The sequence below is a fragment of the Oreochromis niloticus genome, linkage group LG17 (assembly GCF_001858045.2).
Source record: "Oreochromis niloticus isolate F11D_XX linkage group LG17, O_niloticus_UMD_NMBU, whole genome shotgun sequence".
Lineage (NCBI taxonomy): Eukaryota > Metazoa > Chordata > Actinopteri > Cichliformes > Cichlidae > Oreochromis > Oreochromis niloticus.
Genome location: NC_031981.2, coordinates 15,756,617 through 15,776,809, shown reverse-complemented (window position 1 = coordinate 15,776,809; position 20,193 = coordinate 15,756,617). Strand labels below are relative to the sequence as shown.

General features: G+C 40.3%; 1 protein-coding gene across 2 annotated transcripts in view; it reads right to left on the bottom strand.

The window, feature by feature from the left end:
* Positions 1-13,506, bottom strand: part of lin7a (lin-7 homolog A (C. elegans)) — a 42,465-nt gene extending 28,959 nt beyond the window's left edge. For both annotated transcript variants that reach the window (XM_003452022.4, XM_005456635.3), the window contains exon 1: positions 13,369-13,506. In XM_003452022.4, the coding sequence (XP_003452070.2) occupies positions 13,369-13,405 (37 nt within the window). In that variant the 5' untranslated portion in view covers positions 13,406-13,506. The remainder of the gene's footprint in view (positions 1-13,368) is intronic.
* Between the last annotated feature and the right edge of the window lie 6,687 nt (positions 13,507-20,193).

Sequence of the window (20,193 nt, the reverse complement as noted above, 5' to 3'; positions counted from 1 at the left end):
TGAAAACAGTTTCTGTCTTCAACCTAAAATTTCCTGATTCATACAAAGGGGGCTTGGTTTTTGCTTCCAAAGGGGACTCAGGTCCCTACAAGTTCGACTTATACTTAACAGATTCACTTTATGTCCCCACTATATGAGTAATACCAACACACACACACACATCCGTGTGCTGGTATTGAATTCTGGGAATATTGAGCAATTCAGCAAAGCAGATGACAGACTGAAAGGCTTTTGCTGCATGCAAGCCAGCAGGAGGTAAGAAAAGAAGCAGTACTGAGCTCTGACTCCTGCGAATACTATATAAGGTAATGTGAAATGTACAGTTTCTATTTCTTTAAAAGGTCATTTGGGGGCATTGTGCTGTTATTAGACGGACAGGAAATATGGGGAAAGAGAACAGGGGAGTGACATGGTAAGAATCCAGCTGGCTGTAAATCAAATTGGGGACTCATTCCTCAAAGCACTTCCGCCCATGTGGTATGAGCTATAGCCAATTGGCTGTCAGAGCTACCCCCTCTGCCTGTTTCTATTTCAAGCACTCTGTAATAAAGCACTGAGAATTTTATTGATTTGCTTGAAATTGCAGGGGTCAGTTCCCATCACGAGAACAAGGCATGCAAGCAACAGTCCAGTCATTTAATACGGGCTTATTTAGAGCAAACAGTGGTGTGAATTTTCAGGAAAGTGCTAATTAGCCATTAATCTAATAACCAAGAGTTTCATTTAAAGACCTAGAACAGCAGCTGCATTTTTGCTATTTTTCCTGGTGTGTTTTGTCTGTCGAACATTAAAGATTCTATCACTCCCAGTCCAAGCACCGTTAGCCTTCAGCATGTTCCCGCCTGTTCCAATCACCTCAGTCCTGCACTTACCTTCACACCTGCTTCTCATCCCCAGAGGGACTGTACACCAAGCCCCTACTGTTACTGCCCCTATGCCTGCAGCTTCTCTCTCTCATTCAGCACAAAAATGCAACTGAAAATAATAAGAAATAAAATGACAACAACAGCAGAAGCGACTCTAATTAAGAAGCGTTAAACACAGATGTTAACAGTTGAGCATGCATTTTAAATACACTGCAGTGAGGATCTCATGCTTTCTTCAGTGCTTCGCTTATTCAGTGTTGTCCATGCTGAGTCGAAACACTTATGGAGAGTTTCGACTCAGCACAGTTTCCAAACACCATATTTTGGATTTTATTTTTTTTAAAAAGGACTAAAAACAGTCGGACGTGTCTTATTGCTGGAATAATGAAGCGTTGTCAAACTTCCTTGCATGTGTCGGTTAGGCACAAGGTTTCCTTTTGCACCAGTGTGTGAGACTTCGGGTTATGGCATTAGTGACATAGGGCTGTCACTCAAAATCAAAAATAAAAGTGAGTTGAAAAAAAGAGGAACCAAGTTATAAACAACACTCTGATGTGGAAGTTACAGGTCTTTAAAACAGGATGTTATCTAAAATCTGAACCCTTGACTCCTGCTGTGAGGTGTTATGCTTTCAGGGACATTGTGCTGGCATGCTTAGGTTCCTCCTGTCCTCTTACATGAAAAGGTCACTGCAAATCAATACAAAGTTATTCCGAGTGCTCACATGGTGAAACAAGACACCTGATGGTGTTTATTTTCCTTTAATCTGTCACCTGTCCGATCTCTAATTGATATTCTGGTCTTCACGCCTGTTTTCTGCCCTGCCCTGTTTATTTTTGGGCCCCTGCTCGCCCTTTTTTGGACACTTCGGCTTGTTTGTGACCTTTTGTACTTGGCCGACGATTTGGTTGAACGCCAGCCTGCGCCCGCTTAATTAAACTTTGTTCTTAATTCTTCTGTCCTCTCTCAGGGCTGGCAAGAATCCGTGTTACTGAGAGAGATTTATCTTTTGTACGTCACATGGTCAATTTAACCTCTCCTGTTATCGAATACGCTCAACCACCCTGCCAAAAAAACCACTGGGGTGAATAAAACATTCTTTTTTTGTGTTTTGCAAACATTGAAACTTTTTTAATTCCTTACATCTCGTGTCCTGGTTGCACTGTAGATAGTTTGAGTGAAAACAGCTCATAGCAAGGTCTGAGGATTAACCCGAGTAACTGCGAGAATCTCTGTGGCTGTTTTATCTGTTTTCATAGCACTGTGCAGCGCAAATAATGTGACACCAGGGGTGAAAGTCTCACAGAATAATACCTCCAAATGAAGTAAATAAGGTAAAAAAAGTGAAACTTGCATGGTCAGGTCTCCCTTGAAAAACAGGAGTGGGAATTACTACTTAAAAATATGGCAAACTTTGCCTTAAAACTTTAACGACAGGTATAAAAGCAGTTTGTTTATACCCATATAACACTTTTTTATTAATTCAGCCCCCCCCATATGGGAGTTTAAAGCGCCAATACATTCTTAAGCATGCAGCACTAACACATATATATATTTTATCAAGGTGAATAATAAAGGTTACTCGTAAGCCTGAATATCAAAAAACACTGATTCTGAATAGCTTATAATGACTTGGTACACTTCCAAGCAGCAAGGGCATCTGTCTCGGAGGTTTACGAGCATTTCTTTCTCATTAAATGCAGGTCAAGGGCCATCCAGATATTTTTTTCCCCCCTCTCTGCCATTATTGACTTCCACATGCTCATTAGCACCATTTTCCTTATCCGCATCAAATACTTTCACTAGGCATTCGGAACTTGACTTCAAAGATTGATGTTGCAGACATTTCTGCCAGTGCTTTCATCTCGCTGATCATAAGTGATGCCTTCCCATTTCCTGATATAATCTTTCCAGCTTGAATCGGGGGGTTATTTTAAATTTCAGAAGCTCTGCATCAAACAGAGAAGCTGCACAGTTTAAATGCAATTAAATTGTGCAATGTAAGCTATAGAGAGTAAAAACTGAAATACTGTGAGTCCATGTTTGCCATGCCCTTCATCTTCTGCCATTACAAGATGATATAATTGCAGGTGGACATAGAAATCTGAATGTAAGGTAAGTGATAGCCACGCGCCTCAAACCAGAGATAACGAAATGTCTGCAAGCGCTGCACAGGCACGTTTCCTCTTTGATGCTTCCAGTGATATGTGCTGTGAATTAGTGGGACCAGTGTGATGGATTATTTCCTGCAGATCACATTGCCCGCTTTGTTTATTTCTTTAGTTCAGCCTCTGCGATTCAAATGAACCACACATATTTAAGCACAAACGTCCCACGGTCGCGCTCCACTGTGCACTGCTCTGTGTGTGCTAAATGTGAAAGTGGGCCCCGTTAGATGAGCTGTGCGACGGATCAGAGGAAACCCACAGAGAGGAGGCACCGAAGGGTGATTTTTTTCTTTTCCATGACAAAGCAGCTGAGATGACCGCAGGGGATCATAGTTACGTCACATCACCAGGAAATCACTCCCAAATCAGATGTGCAGTGAAATGACATATTACATTACCTAATAGTGCAACAGAGGGGGGCAAATCAGCTTAGTGACCTCTATTATAACAGTGACATAACAGTGGCAAAAGACCATAATTATCAAATGTTTTACTTGCAACTGAGCAAAAAAGGCTGACAAAACAAATGAAGCGTAGTTCAAGATAACACCAAGTATGAGCTCAACGCCCACATGGCATTCCTGTTACATGCAAGGCCTATGAATAAACTTCAGCTGGAGGTAGTATAGGAAATGCAATTCCATCCTTGACTAACCACCACGGTTATACAATAACAACACACATGAAAACCACCGGATTTAACGTGTTTTACTAACATCTGAGGGAAGGGCCTTGAAGTTGGAGGCGCTGGTGTGTGTGTGTCTGCCCTGTGACAGTGTGCACACGTCAGGCACACACAGTCAATCTTGCAACTATAAAGTCTCCATACAGCAGTCAAGATAGACAATAAGCCTGTGTGCACACAGATGACTAGAACCTATAAGCGTATTTTACCCAACCCAAGAGCCAAAGGTATAGGATGAGTGGATGAATCAAAACAGAACTAAGCTTAAGAAAAAACAATCTGTTATGCTTAGAAGGTTGAATAAAGTACATGAAATGTCTTAAGCTTTAGTCTTTGTCAGTCAAAACACACTGGCACACATGGTTATAGAAACTGTGAGTCGATGACTTTTTATGTGGGAACTTTGTGAATTGTATTTTGTCTAATAACTAAAAGTCATAGCAGAAAAATAAAAATAAACAATGACTAGAAACTTACCACTTTAGCATCTGGTTCATTTCTTCTGTTTATCTAATTCAGGGTTGCGCTGAGGCTGGAGCCTATCCCGGCTGTCATAGGGTGAGAGATACACGCTGGCAGGTTATCAGTCTGTTGTAGGACTAACAGAGAGACAGACAACCATTCATACCTATAGCCATTTTAAAGACACCAGTTAACCTAACATGAGTGTCTTTGGACTAAGGGGAAGAATTGGGGTTCATAGGGGACCAAAGGATGTCTCACCATTGCATGAGATTAAAAACATAACATCCTCATCTCTCATCATCAGCCTGACCCCCCACATGCACATACATGTTCCTAATCCTCTTCTAAACCATTTGGTAGAGACAACCAACCCTTTCCTTCACGCTCAACAACTCTCAGCCTTCTTGTTTCTGCCTGTCAGCCTCGTTATGCCTCTTTTCTCGCCTTTCTGTCCACATGCTTTGCCTTTTTCGACCTGCACATTAAACCTGCTTTTATAAATCAGCACAATGAGCCCTTGCCTCTGATTTCTGCATTCCTTCTCGTTCATTTAAAGACATCTGCTAACGCTACACTTCACGAGGATCGTGGCCCAAATGAGTGTTTTTCCCTAAAAATGCAACAGAGGCGATTCACCACCATTCAACTGTGCATTTTACTGACTTTTACTCCAAAGTTAAAAAAAGAAACAAACCAAAAAACCCCGCAAATTTATGCTGGGGGGGGGGTCAATGTGCCCAGATGTGTTCAACATCTATACTTTTTTTTTTTTACACTCATTTCAATAAAAATTCAGCTTCGTTGAGACATGCAAGACTGTCAAATTTAGCATATCTCTGAGGCAAACAGACGGTATGCAATTAAGTCATTCTCACTGCGTACTCTGACAGATTCTTCTCCAAAGAAAGAAGAAAGGGTGTTGATGTTGCTGTATCTAAATGAGGATATTTTTTCTTATGAATAATGACACAAGAAAAAGTATCTTTCTCTCTAATTATCTGCCAGAAAAAAATAAAATAAAATAAGAAGGTATCCCGAAGTGCAAAGGAAAACCATAGGTTGTAATTACAGAGCATCTCTATGAGGAGTAGTGACATTGGTCAGAGTAAATGAGCATCAAGATGCAGTTACAGTATAATGTACTGCTGCCATATTATAAAGAGTGATGACACCAGGAGAGATCCTGTCAGCAGTTAATTTCCCTCTGCTATACGAAGGATGAGGGCATTCTCATTAGTGATACTTACTAATTAAACGAGCTGAGTTCTGGGTGACCTGATAGCTGAGTGGGTAGGCCTCAAATGCCCCGAGCAGCGAGTCCCAAGTTTGATTCCTGGCTGGCAGGATTATTTGTTCTCTTACACTTTTGCCCCCACCGTGATTCCTGTCTTTTTTACAACCACTCCCACTGACTGAACAAAGGCTCCAAAATCATCCAGCACAAGTTTTCTTTAGCTACGTAGCTGTCAGGACTTTAGTATACTAAATTTTCTCAGAACTAATTTTTTCACTCTGTGCGGTGACATTTATGAAGGTTTGTTCTTCCCCCTCTAAAAAAACCCCCAAAACAACATTAATTGCAGCATTAAAGCCACTAAAATGTGGATTATTTTCATCTGCACAAGACAGATTTTATTACCGAGTCTTTCCTGTGCTTTTATGCTCTGATATCATCAGTTCAAGGGAGTCTAGCGCTTCAAACAGACTTAAAATACCCAGGCAAAGGCTTTTTCACTATCCAGAGAGATTCACGTAGTATTCCTTTTCACATCTCACTGCGAGATCCTACATGAATGTGACCAGAAAACTTTGAGCAAAGTGTGCCGGCTGCATTCACAAAGAGACTGGGAGATAATTGAAATCTGAACTTTACATTGAAATTTCCTATCGGCTCTGGGTCACTGGTGATGATGTTCAGTTTTGGTCTGCTTTTAATCATATTTGAAAGAAAAACATTTTTAATAATATAAAAGAACCAAGGAAACATTTATTTGTTAAATAACTGGATAACTTGATTGTAGCTGAACTTGATTTTCGGAAATATGACCGAGTTACACCAAGTTGAATATAATTGTGAGCCTGGCCAAACAGTTCTACCTGAAAATGACTAATTTTTTACTGCACAGGGTCAAATACAAAGTCTTGGCCATATCTAGCTGTTCTTTCTTGATTTTCTTTCTTCTTATTCAGGCTGCTCCCTTTAGGGGTCACCACAGCAGATGATCTACCTCCACCTGAGCATCTTCTTCTCCTCTGTGGTCTTTCTCTTTTCCTCCTGCCCGGCAGCTCCATCTTCAACATCCAGTATATCCACTATCCCTCCTCTTTACATGTCCACACTATCTTAGCATTGCCTCTCTTACTTTCCCTCCAATCTGCTCAACCTGAGCTGTCCCTCTGATGCATTTTTAATCCTGCCCGTCCCACCAACCCCAATAATAATCTTAACGTCTTTGACTCTGCCACCTCCAGCTCCGCCTCCTGTCTTTATGATAGTGCCACCATCTTTAAACCACACATCATAGCAGGTCTCACTACCATCTTGTAAACCTTCCCTTTCAATCTTTGTGCTATCCTTCTATCACAAATTACCCCTGACACTCGTCCCCACCCACTCCACCCTGCCTCCACTCTCTTCTTCACCGCTCTTGTGAACCATGCATTGCTTTGAGAATTTAACCCTAGGCATGTAAACTCACCAACTTTAACTATTACTCTTTCTTTCAGCTTCATCTTTCTTGACTTTCTAACTAATTAAAATTAAATAGACAAGGAGAATAAGGAAAACTGCTGAATAGGGACATAATCAGTGGAAGAAACTGACTACAGCATTATAAGAGATCCCAGCTGAGGATTTGTTGATAGATTGTGATATAAGTGCCAAACTACAAAGATGAAAACAAGAAAAAAAATTCTAAGTACCAAAACTGCAGTTCCTCTAACTTCCACTTTAGGCTAACTCTATAAGTGAGTCAATCTCCACAGACTCCCTGTTACAATGCCCAACTTTAAACAGAAATAAACACATTTAGAGGCGCCTGGTACAAAGAACAGTTTTGGTTTCTATCGCTAATCTTTCCCTCTATGACATTCTGTCTTTATTTATATTCCATAAAGCCCTAACTTTTGAGAATTGAGGTTATATAAGCTAACAGCCTAATATTAGAAAACAACTAGAGCGAACTATTAGCTTGCTAGCAATTAGCTAATAGTTAGCAAGCTAACTACTAGCTTGCTTGTTTACATTGCTATTTCTAGAGGTGTACATTGGACCTCTTAACCATGTCTGTGTTGTTAGCATCTTTTGGAGCATTTGAATGATTTAATTCTCTGACAAATACTGTGTCTTACTTTGTGGTAAATTCTGCTAGCTCTAGTTATTTTGGATGACTGAAGTTCTTGAAATATTTTATCAATATGCTGTCACCAATCAGCAAGTATCTGGAGTATTAATTGGAGATGAATGCAGCTTGTAGACAAACCAACAACTTATATATTGAACAGAACACATGATGTAATCACTTTTGGTCCAATAAACTTTTCATACCTAGAACAATAGTTTAATATTTCTCATTTTAAATTTTACAATGTGAAAAAATATCTAAAACAAATATTGCGGTATAAAATGATTATAGCTGCCACTGTCTGTGTGGCATTATACCCTGAAAACATCAGGCTGTGACTAAAAAAGGTCATCCTCATCATTTGTTGATTAGAGAAAAGGCACAGAGCTGAACAAAGCCACAGTAACACGTAATAAAGGCTTCAATGCTCCACAAAGCTCCACAACACTGTTGAGGGGATGTTTTGCACTGGGCTCCGTTCCCATTTCCTGACATAATTAGTCATTTATAGCAGTGTACAAAACTTAACCTAATCCATTTTTAGTACTTAGAAGTGTCAGTTTGACAAAACTGCAACAATGTAAATAAACACGTCCGCGTCTGTCTGCGCTTATTAAACCGCAACGTTGAGATTTAAACCTGAGATCCTCTTTTCAAATACTAACTCTAAATGAAATGCTGCTTTCCATCTCAGAGGGTGACAGGCAGAAAAAGTCTCTAATGACCTTTCTCTGACGGGAATCCCACCTTTGTACCCTGAGAAATGCTATCCAGATGTCATGCATCTGGGAGTAAGTTGTCCTGAAAAGTCCTTGCCATCTGCCGCTGCCACTTTGACCTGGGTGCCCTTGGCAACTCTGCTGCTAAAGGCAGTGATAAAAACAAAAGAAATCACAGTCTGAATACAGAAAAATGGGACAACCAAGTTCTTTCCCCATGCCAAGAGAATAAGCTTTAATTTGTCCAACTGCAGCGATTCCCTTATAGCACAAGAAATAAATCACTCCTAGAAGGGTAATGGCTCCTGCAGGAGCCTGTGGCGAAAACAGAGCCAGAAAACATCACAGTCTTATTGTCGTCTTCATCCTGGGTAATTACTGGGCAATGTCCCTCCAAGACAATTACTGAGAGAACCTTTATTTCTGCATTAACAGGAGGCCATTTAAAATATAGACAGCTACAAGTGACGTCAGCTTGTCAGCACCTCCTTAATCCCTTAAAAACAGCGGTGTGACTGAGTGGATGTGATGGAAATATGTTCTAGCCTCAAATGGATGAACTCACCACGGTCCCTCAGATCTCGCAGTTATTCATTTCACTGTGCTAAGACAAGAAGACATAAACTGTATAAAAATTGTTCTATTCCAAAGGTCCCTGCAACACAGTGAAGAAAAACAAAATGATTCATACTTTGGGAAGGAACGGGTTCTTTCTACTGTTGACATTTGAACTGATCACGACCTCACAGGAAGAAATGCACTGCTGAGAAACTACTTTCTTGTACATGCTGTACAGCTGTAGGTACAAGGAACATAACTGCAATCTTCTAACAATGATAAACCAATGCTTTCGCCCCTAACACAGTTTCAACCTGTAAATGGCAAATGGACTAGTTCCTATATAGTGCTTTTTCTACTCTGCTTGACCAATCAGAACGCTTTGTGTAACATGTGTCATTTGCCCATTCACACAAACACTTTTTTCTCTGTCTAAGCACTTTTTATCTAACTTATCTTATCCAACTTTTGTAATCTAGTCTATCTAGTCTTATCTAACTTTCACACTGGGAGTGACTCAGAATTCAGATTGTTGCCCAAGGATACTTTGGCAGGAGCACCCATGGAATGAACCACTAACCTTCTGATGATGACCTTCTCTAACTCTACCTTCTAATCCATGGCCACCGTAAACCTATGTAACAAGCAGCTAAATTCAACAACTTTGCATCTATGTTTTTGTATTTGGCTGAATGGAGAAATTGTACTAACTAAAACAGATACAGCATGGGTATTAAGGTGAGTGGAAAGAGTTAAAATCTTCCTTCTAGCTATGGTCAGTGCAATATCCAACAATTGGGTTTGTGGAAATGCGCGTGAAGCCCAGGCGTAATCACCAACTCGTTTGGGGTTAAAATGAACAATGGCAGCAAAGTGAGGGACGAATAAAGATTGCTTTGCAGCTTCTAAATGAACAGACTGGTGGGGATAAAGAACTGATCAGTGTCTTCATCCCATAACATGTGGTGCAGAAGAGCTAGGAACAAACATCTAATCTTCCTACCACAGGCTCAGGGTTAACTTGTTAGCTCGGAAAACTGCAAACAGTGGAGACTTTTGAGGGGAGACTTCCACACTATTGTTAACACCAACTACATAATGCCAAGTGTCTACTGCACATCATTCACTGGTTAAACTGATGAAAATCTCCATCAACTTTTTGCTCAATTAAAGACTGTAAATGAAAGATAGCGGTAGCTGCCATTACATCATGGATTGATGATGGATCCTTTGTCACTGTCACCATCTTTGTGTTTCAAATCAACAGGTAAAGAGTGATTAGAGGATCTGACTGTGAAACTAAGAATACTTTATACTCACTGGCTAGCAACTTAAAATTACAAGTCATTTGCTGATGAGTATGGACAATCCTCCTCTCTGACTTCAATAACGACAATATCGTACAAAACTGACTTCATGTTTTAATCAATACATCCTGAAATTAGTAATTTAGTCCAGAAATTCATCAGGAAAGTGTTTACTGAGGCTGTATTCTCACAGATGTCTACAAAAGCAGTGTTTTAGACACAGCGTGGTCACCCCTGCTGGCTGGACATTCCAGACATTTTTTATAAAGTGAAGGACTTTAATGCAATTAAATGGAAGGACTACAATTCAGCAAATGAGCTTTATTAGTTCAATGTTTTCTGAGCTGAATTCTGGACCAGGCAGACCATTATAAAATAATGAATATGACTCACAAAAAAACAATCAGTTAACAAGTAACACAAAGTAACACACCAAACTGAAATGGACAACGTGGCCAGCATTATCCTGCCATCAGCGAGTAAGCATTTCACTGGAAACATGCAGGTTGCCGGCGTTGTCATGGTACTGGTACTAAGTTTCTGAACAATATGCAGTTTATTTTTTGAATATTCTATGTGATTCTTAGGTTCATAGTTATATTTACGTCATGTTTTAAGTATGCTTCGGTTAGCCTTTAGTTCTGTGTGGTGTTTGAGTTTTTTTCGCAGTGTCTAGTCTTCTCATGTGTTTAGTCAGTCTCGTCTTCATGTTTGTTTTTCTCTTGTCTCTGTGTCTGATGTTCCCTCTCTGTCTCCTCAGTCAGTCATCTCCCCATGTCTGTTTCTCCCCGGTCCCCGAGTCAAGCCTCTGTGGATTAGTCTTCATCTCCGTGTTTATCATACTTCCTGTTTTATTTTGACAGTCTCGTGTCTAGTGTACAGCGCGTTCAGTTTTGCTTCCCCTGTCCTGTTAGTCTGCATTAGTTCCAGCTGTGTTGCCACCTGTTGCCCATCCTCTCGTTATCCTGTGTGCATTTTAGTCCTCAGTCTTCCTCTGCTCGTTGTCGCATCGTCCACTCATGCTATCTTTGACGTCCTTGTTTCCTGTTCTCCTGCTTCTGGGAGTTTCTGGTTTTTTGTATCCTTGTTTTTTCTTCAAGCATTCAAGCTACAGCATTGTCTCTGAGTCCTGCATTTGGGTCCTGCCACCTAGCCGTACCTGATAGATGTTTAAATTTATCTGTGGAAGTTTCAGTCACAGTGCCCTCTGCTCTCACTGTTTCATACAGAAAGGTTTTCATCTCCGGGGTGTGTCAGTTTGCACTTACATAAATGCCAGATCTACTGAGAATAAAAGGCTTCTTTTTTTATTATACAGCGAGGTTCAAATCCATTGTTCTCGACGGTGCTTGCTTATCACAGTCATTTCCTTTGACAATAACAGGAAGGCCAATGATGTAATATCTTTTCATCCTGCTGTGACCCCGCAAGCCAAGTGGGAGCTCTGGAAATGAACATCTCTGTTCCTTTTCTCCCTGCGTGCATTTGACAAACTCAGCAACTCGGCAGCAAAAGCCTCCACCCAGAAACGAGAGGAGTGCACCTTTTCATTAGCAATTATAGTGTTTTCACCAAAGTGGCAGGATCCGAGGACAGGAAGCCTATAATGTTGCCTGCCTCTGACAGCTCCTGCGTGAAACTATCATTACTACTGTTTGTGCCATTACAGCTGCATTTTCCAGCTTGTGGGTATGGATCAGGCCCCGTGTGTACACACGAAGGTCACAGCTGAGTCACTGCCCAAGCAAATGACTAAGATCAGACATGGCTGAATGTTGACAATTTATCAAGTTGCAGGACATCGCTCCTTGCCTTGCTGTTTAAAAATCTATTTATCAGCTTAGCAGAGCCTCTTTTTTAAAAAATAAATCTATAGTCTACTATGAGACATGGGTGGGAAAAGCTTAGGTTGCATTGTTTATCTCATTGCCGGATTCAATCTGTGGCTCATTTCATTAACTCTGCATGTACAGCACTTCTGCAGCTTCCCAGCAGATTGTGCACCTGTAAAGCTTCACTGCCCTCAGACATTAAATTTCATTGAAGAACAAATTGAACATATGGAAGGGAAAAAAATTGTGTTCTTTAGCAGTAGATGTTAATGTGGTTAATTACTTAAATCACCAATAACGAGTGACATCAGTCAGATTAATCCCTACAGAATAATTAATAAGAGTATTTATATAAGTCCCTCGTGTGGCTTGGAAGGAGAGCTGACGCTGGCTTTACTTGGCACAGAGTAAAGCGTTAAGGTGTCTCCTTTCTCTCCTTTCTCTATATTTGACAGTATCCATTCCCTATGCAAGGCTTGTGCAATATTACATTTCACCAGCGGATCTGCATTTGGTCTGAATATGCGACTCCTTTAACATAAAAGTGTTGAGATGTAAAGGGCATCTTCTCAAGTGTACAGGACATTCTGTACTTCCTCAAATCTCCCAGAGGAATTACTATATTACGAGAGACCTTAGTGTATTTTAAATATCTGTACAGCATCTTTAGGTGGGAAAATGAACATTTTATCAGCCTACATGCATTATTATTGTATCTTATGAATGAGATCAGGGGACTAATGTGTGTCTAAGTTACAAAGTCTGTAATTACTAACAGCTCTTAACAAAACAGGCTAGGCAACATCATCACAGGACAACATTAACCCTCAACTGCGGTTTGTTTGCACACCGCTTCCAACAAGTACAAAACACAACATCTACACCCTGATGAGGGAACCAATCAGCCAGTCTTGCACCTGTCCAGTTCAGATAGCCTGAGAAGTTATCTCCCGTCTAACAAAGTAGATTTTTCGTGTCAAGGCGCTTTAGGATTTGAGCGTTATTGTCTCCGCCAGATGAAGATCAAAAAGCGAGCTTTAACGGGACAATGTTGCCAAAGGGGTTACATAATACAGATGAAATTAAACGAGACCCCTTGTAAGTGGTTTAAGGGTATTAATTTCCAGATGTTCGTGCTCGCAGAAACCCCCTCGGTAGTTTGACGAAAGAACTGAGCGCTCCGGTCTGGAAAAATACACGGACGGAACCGACGGGCTTTTATTTAGAAAAGCCAGAGCTCATATTGCCTTGAAATAGCGACTCGCGCAGACGATGTGTAGGAAATCCGAGCTGGACAAACACTCACCAAAAAACAGAAAACATCAGAATCTAACCAAATCCTCGCTCAAGTTTTTGGGGGAAAAAAAGGCTGAAAATAATCTCTCCGGTGACATGCACAGAATGCAAAGCTCCGATCGCCTTACCTCGATCCAGTGTGAGCGGTTGGACCACTGTCGCCATGACTGCTGTTTACTGGAGACTGAAGAGCCTACAGGAGCTGCAGCATCACAGGGAGAGAGAGAGAGAGAGAGAGAGAGAGGTTGGGAGTGGCTGGGAGAGGATTAGACTATCTCCATCCATCTCCGTCACCCGGTGCTGTTATCAGCTGTTTTGCGCTTTATGCGCTGCTGTTTTACGCTCTTAATGAAAAATAGTATTCACGGGGTTTTTTTTGGCTTTTTAAAAAAAAATTAAAAAATCATTTGGATAAAATTAATTTGATAACATATAAAAACCAAAAAATACACTAATTTTTTAAAATTCTTTACATTAGATCAAAAATATATTGTCTACAAAAAAAGTGTTGGAAGCTCTTTAAAACTGCACTCTTTCTAATGGCCAGCAGGGGGAGACTCTTATGGTTGCACCAGTACCTTGGCTTTAACTTGTGATCTCAGGAAACTGTTTCCCGATGAGTTTATGGTCGCAAATGCTAGTTTGGGGCCTCACTGAATACACCATAATGTTCGATTGAATAACTATGGACTTCTTTAGATTAAAAAGGTAGACTAAAGCAGGGTATGTTTTACAATGATTTACAAATCACTTGCCTATGAGGATGCAGTGTATCTTAGTGTCACATATTTCTCACATCTGTCTTGATGCATGCTCAATCATCCAGGTAAGTAAATCCCAAAAGGTTGATTCTGTTCATCTGGATGAAAACGCTACGTCCAGATGAACAGAATCATCCTTTTGGGATTCCTCACATCTGGTTTCAAAGCACCTTCGTGCTTTACAACAGGGCTCTGAGAGGTCACAGTGGCTAGATTTATCTTTAATACACAATCTTTGGATTAATCATGTGCTGTATATAAAATATGGACTTGTGAAAACTTTGCCATACTCTGCACTTTTTCTAATGGCCAACAGGGGGACAAAACGTCTGATCATATAGCACTGCAGTCTGACAATCATATGATTCGTTTCGTTTTGCAAGCTACATTTAATTTGAAAAATTGAGTTAATGTAAGCTTATCTCAATGAATGAAATCAATAAATAAAAGACGTCCAGCTTTTCAGGAGAAAGAGTAATGTGGTAAGTTTAACAGAGAATGGGGTCATGTTGTATTCTAAGTTTTAATGTTGAACGTATTGTTTAAAAAACAGGATATAGGCCGCAGCTGTGATAACAGAGTTCCCTTTTCTTGATGGGTTTTCAGCAGCGTTTGGGAACTTAACTGCAATGTTCTACTCTTACGTAATCACAAAAGGTTTTGTGAAAAGCACTGGTCCTGCTTCCAGGCAGTCCAGTTCACCACAAAAGTGTTGGACAGAGTTACAGTCAGGACTCTGTGCACGACTCTGTCTTCTTGCATACCAAATAGGGTGAGCCATTTCTTAAAGAACCTGCCTTTGTGAATACTGACAATGTAAAATTGCCAGAGCACACCTCGTCTTTGAATTGATTTAAGTCCACATATTACTGAACATGTTTATTTTTTACAGTTTATCATAGCCATCTTCTTCCACTTATCCTATTCAGGGTTGCAGGGAGGCTGGAGCCTCTCATGGCCTTCACAGAGTGAGAGACCCTTTATTTCCCTGTAGGAAAAGCAATTCTTTGCATTTATCCCATCCTAAGTATTTGAGGCAGTGGGCTCATGGGATCAACTCCACGCTTCAAGCCTGTGCCTTGGTCAAGGGCACAATTACAAGAAAATTAACCCAGCATGTTTTGATTGTTGGACAAACTGGAGCAGTTGGAGGCCACGGAGGTGTGAGGAGAATAACCAAACACCACATAGAAGGGCATTACCTTTGCCATGATTCAACACTAGAATCTGAAGTAACACCTAGTCACCGTTACTACAAGATGATTTTCTATTCACTGCCGTCTACTTGACTCGACTCAACTTAAGTGTCTTTGATAAAAGCAGGCATCTCAAAGTGCTTTTGATGGCAAGCCCATAAATGAAATTATACGCAAAACTGACATTAAAAACATACATTACAACCTTAACAACTAAGCATAAAGATATAGCACTTCAGTACTTCAAGTTGAAAGCCAAATTAAAAAGATAGATCTTTAAACTCCTGAATATCGAGAGAGCTCTGCATGCTGACATCAGGAGTGTTACTCAGTTTAGGCTCATAAAAACAAGAGGTAGCCTGACTAGTGCTCTCATGGGACACATAAGATACCTTTTAAAAGAAGAGGGATGGCGGACCTTAGTCATTAAGCTAATAATATGTTGAAAAACAGTCAAAATTGGTATTCCATCTGTCACAGTAATGTATTTGAAAAGTTTCACCATATTGCAGTCAACCAGCTGGACCTGGATTGCATGCTGAATCTCACAATGATGCACACATGTGTGTTTTGTGCACACATGAACACTTACACAGCTATAATCCTTGCACTTCAGAGATCAGGTGATTGCAACCAAGCTTGCCATGAAGGCTCATTGTGAACCACTGAGCTATACTGCCTGTTATCTTCTCTCCTGGCTACATGCACTGCATACAGCCAGATAAGGACCGAATGACGGTAGTGAACCTACGTTGAAGGGCTTAAGAATTAATCCTCATGTTTATGTGCTACCACAGAATGGTGCCAAACCGCTGGCTCTCTTCATTTACTGTAGATCTGTTGCCTAATGGCGCCTGCTGCTTTGGCGTGTCTCATACATGGGCAGTCATTACAGCTGACAGAAGCCATGCTCAACAGAAATAAGAAGAGATTCCCAGGTTGGAGGGATGCTAAGGCAGCATGACGTGTCACATGGCTCACGAACCGTGACTTCGCCATGACAAATGCAAGTTGTAAACATCAATACACACCTGAGGCAAGGACTAGCACTTATACTAACATGTGCACAGCTGTTCAGAGCAAAACCCAGGCTCATAAACACAGACATTTTACTTAAATCCTATTTATCTTGTCATGCATTGCACTAAATGTTTTAGTCTACACCCAGCTGGGAGGCAAATACTACACCTCTTTACCTCACTTCACTTCAAATTGGCTGCTATATCTAAAAATTGTAATAAAATGTTTAAAATGTTTAATGTTTTAAATGTTTAACCGCTTCCTCTGCATTTGATTTAAACAGTTTCTAAACTTGCATGCTTCTTCAAATACATAGTCCATAAGTAAAAGCGAATTCAGTCCACCAACAGTCCCACCCAGCTGTGTGCAGATGCAAAATAGTGGTGAGTGGTAGGCTGCATGGACGGATAGAGAGGGCGAGGGCTTAGAGAGCACACAGAAAGAGGGCACAGCGAGATTACAGGCTTCCATCTATATGGGCTGGAATACAGGTCTGCTTTTTTTAAGAGGTTGGGATTATGCCGCACTGGTCTTTAAGCCACAAAGCTGCAAGTGAATTGATTTCTGAAATGCCTCCACTTCCACGGAAGGAGATGCAAGAGGCCATGTGGACAGGGCAAATACAGACGGCTGGACTGTTTGCCTAGCAGATCAAAGCTCAGAGCATTAGCCAGTGTGCAAGTTCTATTTGTATCTTCAATTCCCATCAGTACCCATTCAAATTGAATTCAACAGGTAAGGTCATATGGACATTTGGGGAAAAATTGGAACCTTATTCCTTTTCCTGCAACACATTCATAAAAAAGATCAATATCACTCACATGGCTTTGATAAAAGGCTAATAAAATCCATAAAGGTTAGATTTTGTTATGTTGACACAGGAAGAAAAGCTTTTCTAAAACAGTAGGGAAATAAGTAAAGTATTTCACTAAATGATAACATGGGTTTCATTTCCAGGTAACAACTGCTTATTAAAACAGGCCATTATTAAATTTGTCAACCATCGATTCCAATCCTTGTGCCGCACTGACTGTGATCCATCCGGCATGCCACAGTGGGAAAAAAAAAGATGAAAATTTCCTGTTGAGCGATAACGTCTCGAAAATAAAGTATTTATTGGATATTTTGTGTTAAGATGACAGGCTGCTTTTCCACAGCAGCTCGGTTGCTTATATTGCTCCATCAGGCGGTGCCAGACAGATAATGAAAAAAACATCATCTTGAAAAACATGTGACAGATAATTCTTTAAAATTGTATTTATATTTTAACGAGACAAGTTGATGCAACTAATTTCCTGTGTATGAACAACCAAGTGAAGGATGGTGATGTGCATCCGCTTCTCCAGGCTGTTGTGTAAACTATGAATCTCACATTTAAAGTTTTGTTTTAAGGCAAGTCAGGATGCACTTTTGTGAGTGGGTCTCAAAGTTTGGGCGTTCCAAACTTTGGATGTGTGGATAACCAGGGGGGGAAAAAGAGTAGAGTACAAAAACTCACCCTTGTTTGGAAATAACCATGAGTTTGTTAATCTACTGTTCTGTTGTTCATATGACGGAACCTCAGCTTTCTTCTTTATTGTTAATATCTGCTAAGAAAAAAGACCCAAATTATGAGACATTTACACTCAATGGCCACTTTATTAGGTACATCTATTCAACTGCTCATTAACACAAATATCTAATAAGCCAATCATATGGCAGCAACTTATTGCATTTAGGCATGCAGACAAGGTTAAGACAAAGTTAAAACTAAGCATGAAAGAAAGGTGAAAGAAAGGTGATTTAAAGTTACTTTAAATGTGGCGCGCTTGTTGGTGCCAGACTGGTTGGTCCGAGTATTTCAGAAACTGCTGATCTACTGGGATTCTCCCCCTAGATCCCCTTCCTTGATTTCTGCTGCATCATTCAGATGGTAGGATCAGAATTTGGTGCAAGCAACAAGAAAGCATGGATCCATCCTCCAACAGCTCAGCCTCTTGGTTGTGTCTGATGGTGTGGAGGATATTTTCTGGCCACTCTTTGGGCTGCTTAGTACCACCTGAGCTTCATTTTAACATAACAGCCTACCTGAGTTTTGTTGCTGACTATCTCCATCCCTTGATGATCATAGTGTAAACAATTTCTGATGGCATGCTATCTGGACCGAAATCTTTGATGAATGTTTATTCATATTGAATCTATACCATGGAGAATTACGCCAGTTCTGAAGGCAAAAAGAATCCAGATACTCACGAAGTGTACCAATAAAGTGGCTGGTGAATGTAATTGGCCTTCTGAAGGCAGGCACGCCAGAGAACCCTACCTTCTTCAAATACTATATTCAACAAAGCCTGTCACACTGATTGTGACCCACTTCGGCATCACCACTATGGGATTTAAACCTCTAATTCAGAGTGTGAAACATATGGCGTGTCAGCTATAATCTGCACATTAAAAAGGCCATTGCAGTGGACAGCTCTGCAGAGACAGAAAGATGAAAACAGAAGAGAAAGAACGGACATTTCAGTTTAATTTGCACCAGTCAGCACTGTGCTGCGAGTTGTTTAGAATGGACAATGCAATCCGATTGGTTGTGCAAACTAACTCATTCGAGCCAGAAGTCTGAATGATCAGCAGTGTTAGTGTCTTCTTACTGGCAAAGACATTTGCCATGACCTGCTTTATCACACTGAAGTAAGGTGGTTAAGTCACAGAGCTGGAACTGTGCTGACACTGTTATTTGATTTATGACAGCAGCATTTCATTGTGCTGACAGCAGACTGAATGGATGCGGGAAAACTGAGATATATTTATTCTTAAGACATCTGAGGATGTTCAGGATGTTTTTCTGGACGGTTCATTTAATGATTTTTTTTTTTCCAGAATGCACATTTTTACATTAAAACTAAAGGGGAAAGAACTGTTTTCAGAATTGTTTTGTTTTTGTATTTTTTTTTGTCTCTTTTTTTTATTTTCAAAATAAAGTGCTCTGTGCACTTGAGAGTTCAAACTGAACTGTAGGTGGCCCATGGACAGAAACAAATTTGGCACCCATGCTCTAACAGACTACTGACGCCCCCTTCAGGGAAACAGCACCCATTTACTTTGTCAAGCAGGAATGGCTGATTGAGTGATGGCATCATAATTCCATCCTGATGCTTTCTGCAAACTGAAAACATGAATACATCCCAATGTATATTGAGCTTTGTCAAAGCCTTTAAATATACCTCAGTCCAACTTCATCTCATCTCCTCTTTTAACATTAATGCACTAAGAGCATAATTAACAAGGGGAAATGGCTTTCACCTTTATTTATTTCCTGTAATGATTGGGTGCCTCTAGTATTTTGTATATGAAGCAATCGCTGAAAGTAAATTCACTCAGCTCTAATAAACCGTTATGAAGTATCACTCACTTAAAACCATGAATGATATTGACTGAAATCATTCGTTAGTCTTTCTGACAACTGCATCTAAAACCCATTCAGAATGTAAAACAGCGATCATTATCTTCAAACAAATTTGATTTTCAAACTACATTAAGACACTGCGGGCTAGAGTGATGAATCATTTCTCCATCGGTTTCTGAAGGGCAGTCGGCTGATTTCTGCTTTGAAACATTCACACTCATCACATCAAATCAAGACGGAGGGCTTATAAAAAGCCATGAAAAGTTTAGGGTCTGATTAGCCGGTGAAAGCGGTTAATAGATAGCGGTCTATGCACGTAAGGTGCCAGAGAGAATGATACATATTCAGCCAACAGCATCTACTCTAATATATATTTATATATATATATGTATGGCAGTTCCTTGGGGGAACTGTGATTTAGTGAGACCTTTTGGCCAAACAAATTATAGCATGAGAGGAGAAAGCATGGTTGAAATATGATGAAATTTGAATCAATACTTAATTTAAAACTGAAAAAGAAAGAAAATTATAGTTCTGTTACGCTGAAATACCTGCAGGATAAGACGTGCGGGTGATGGGTGTAAGAAG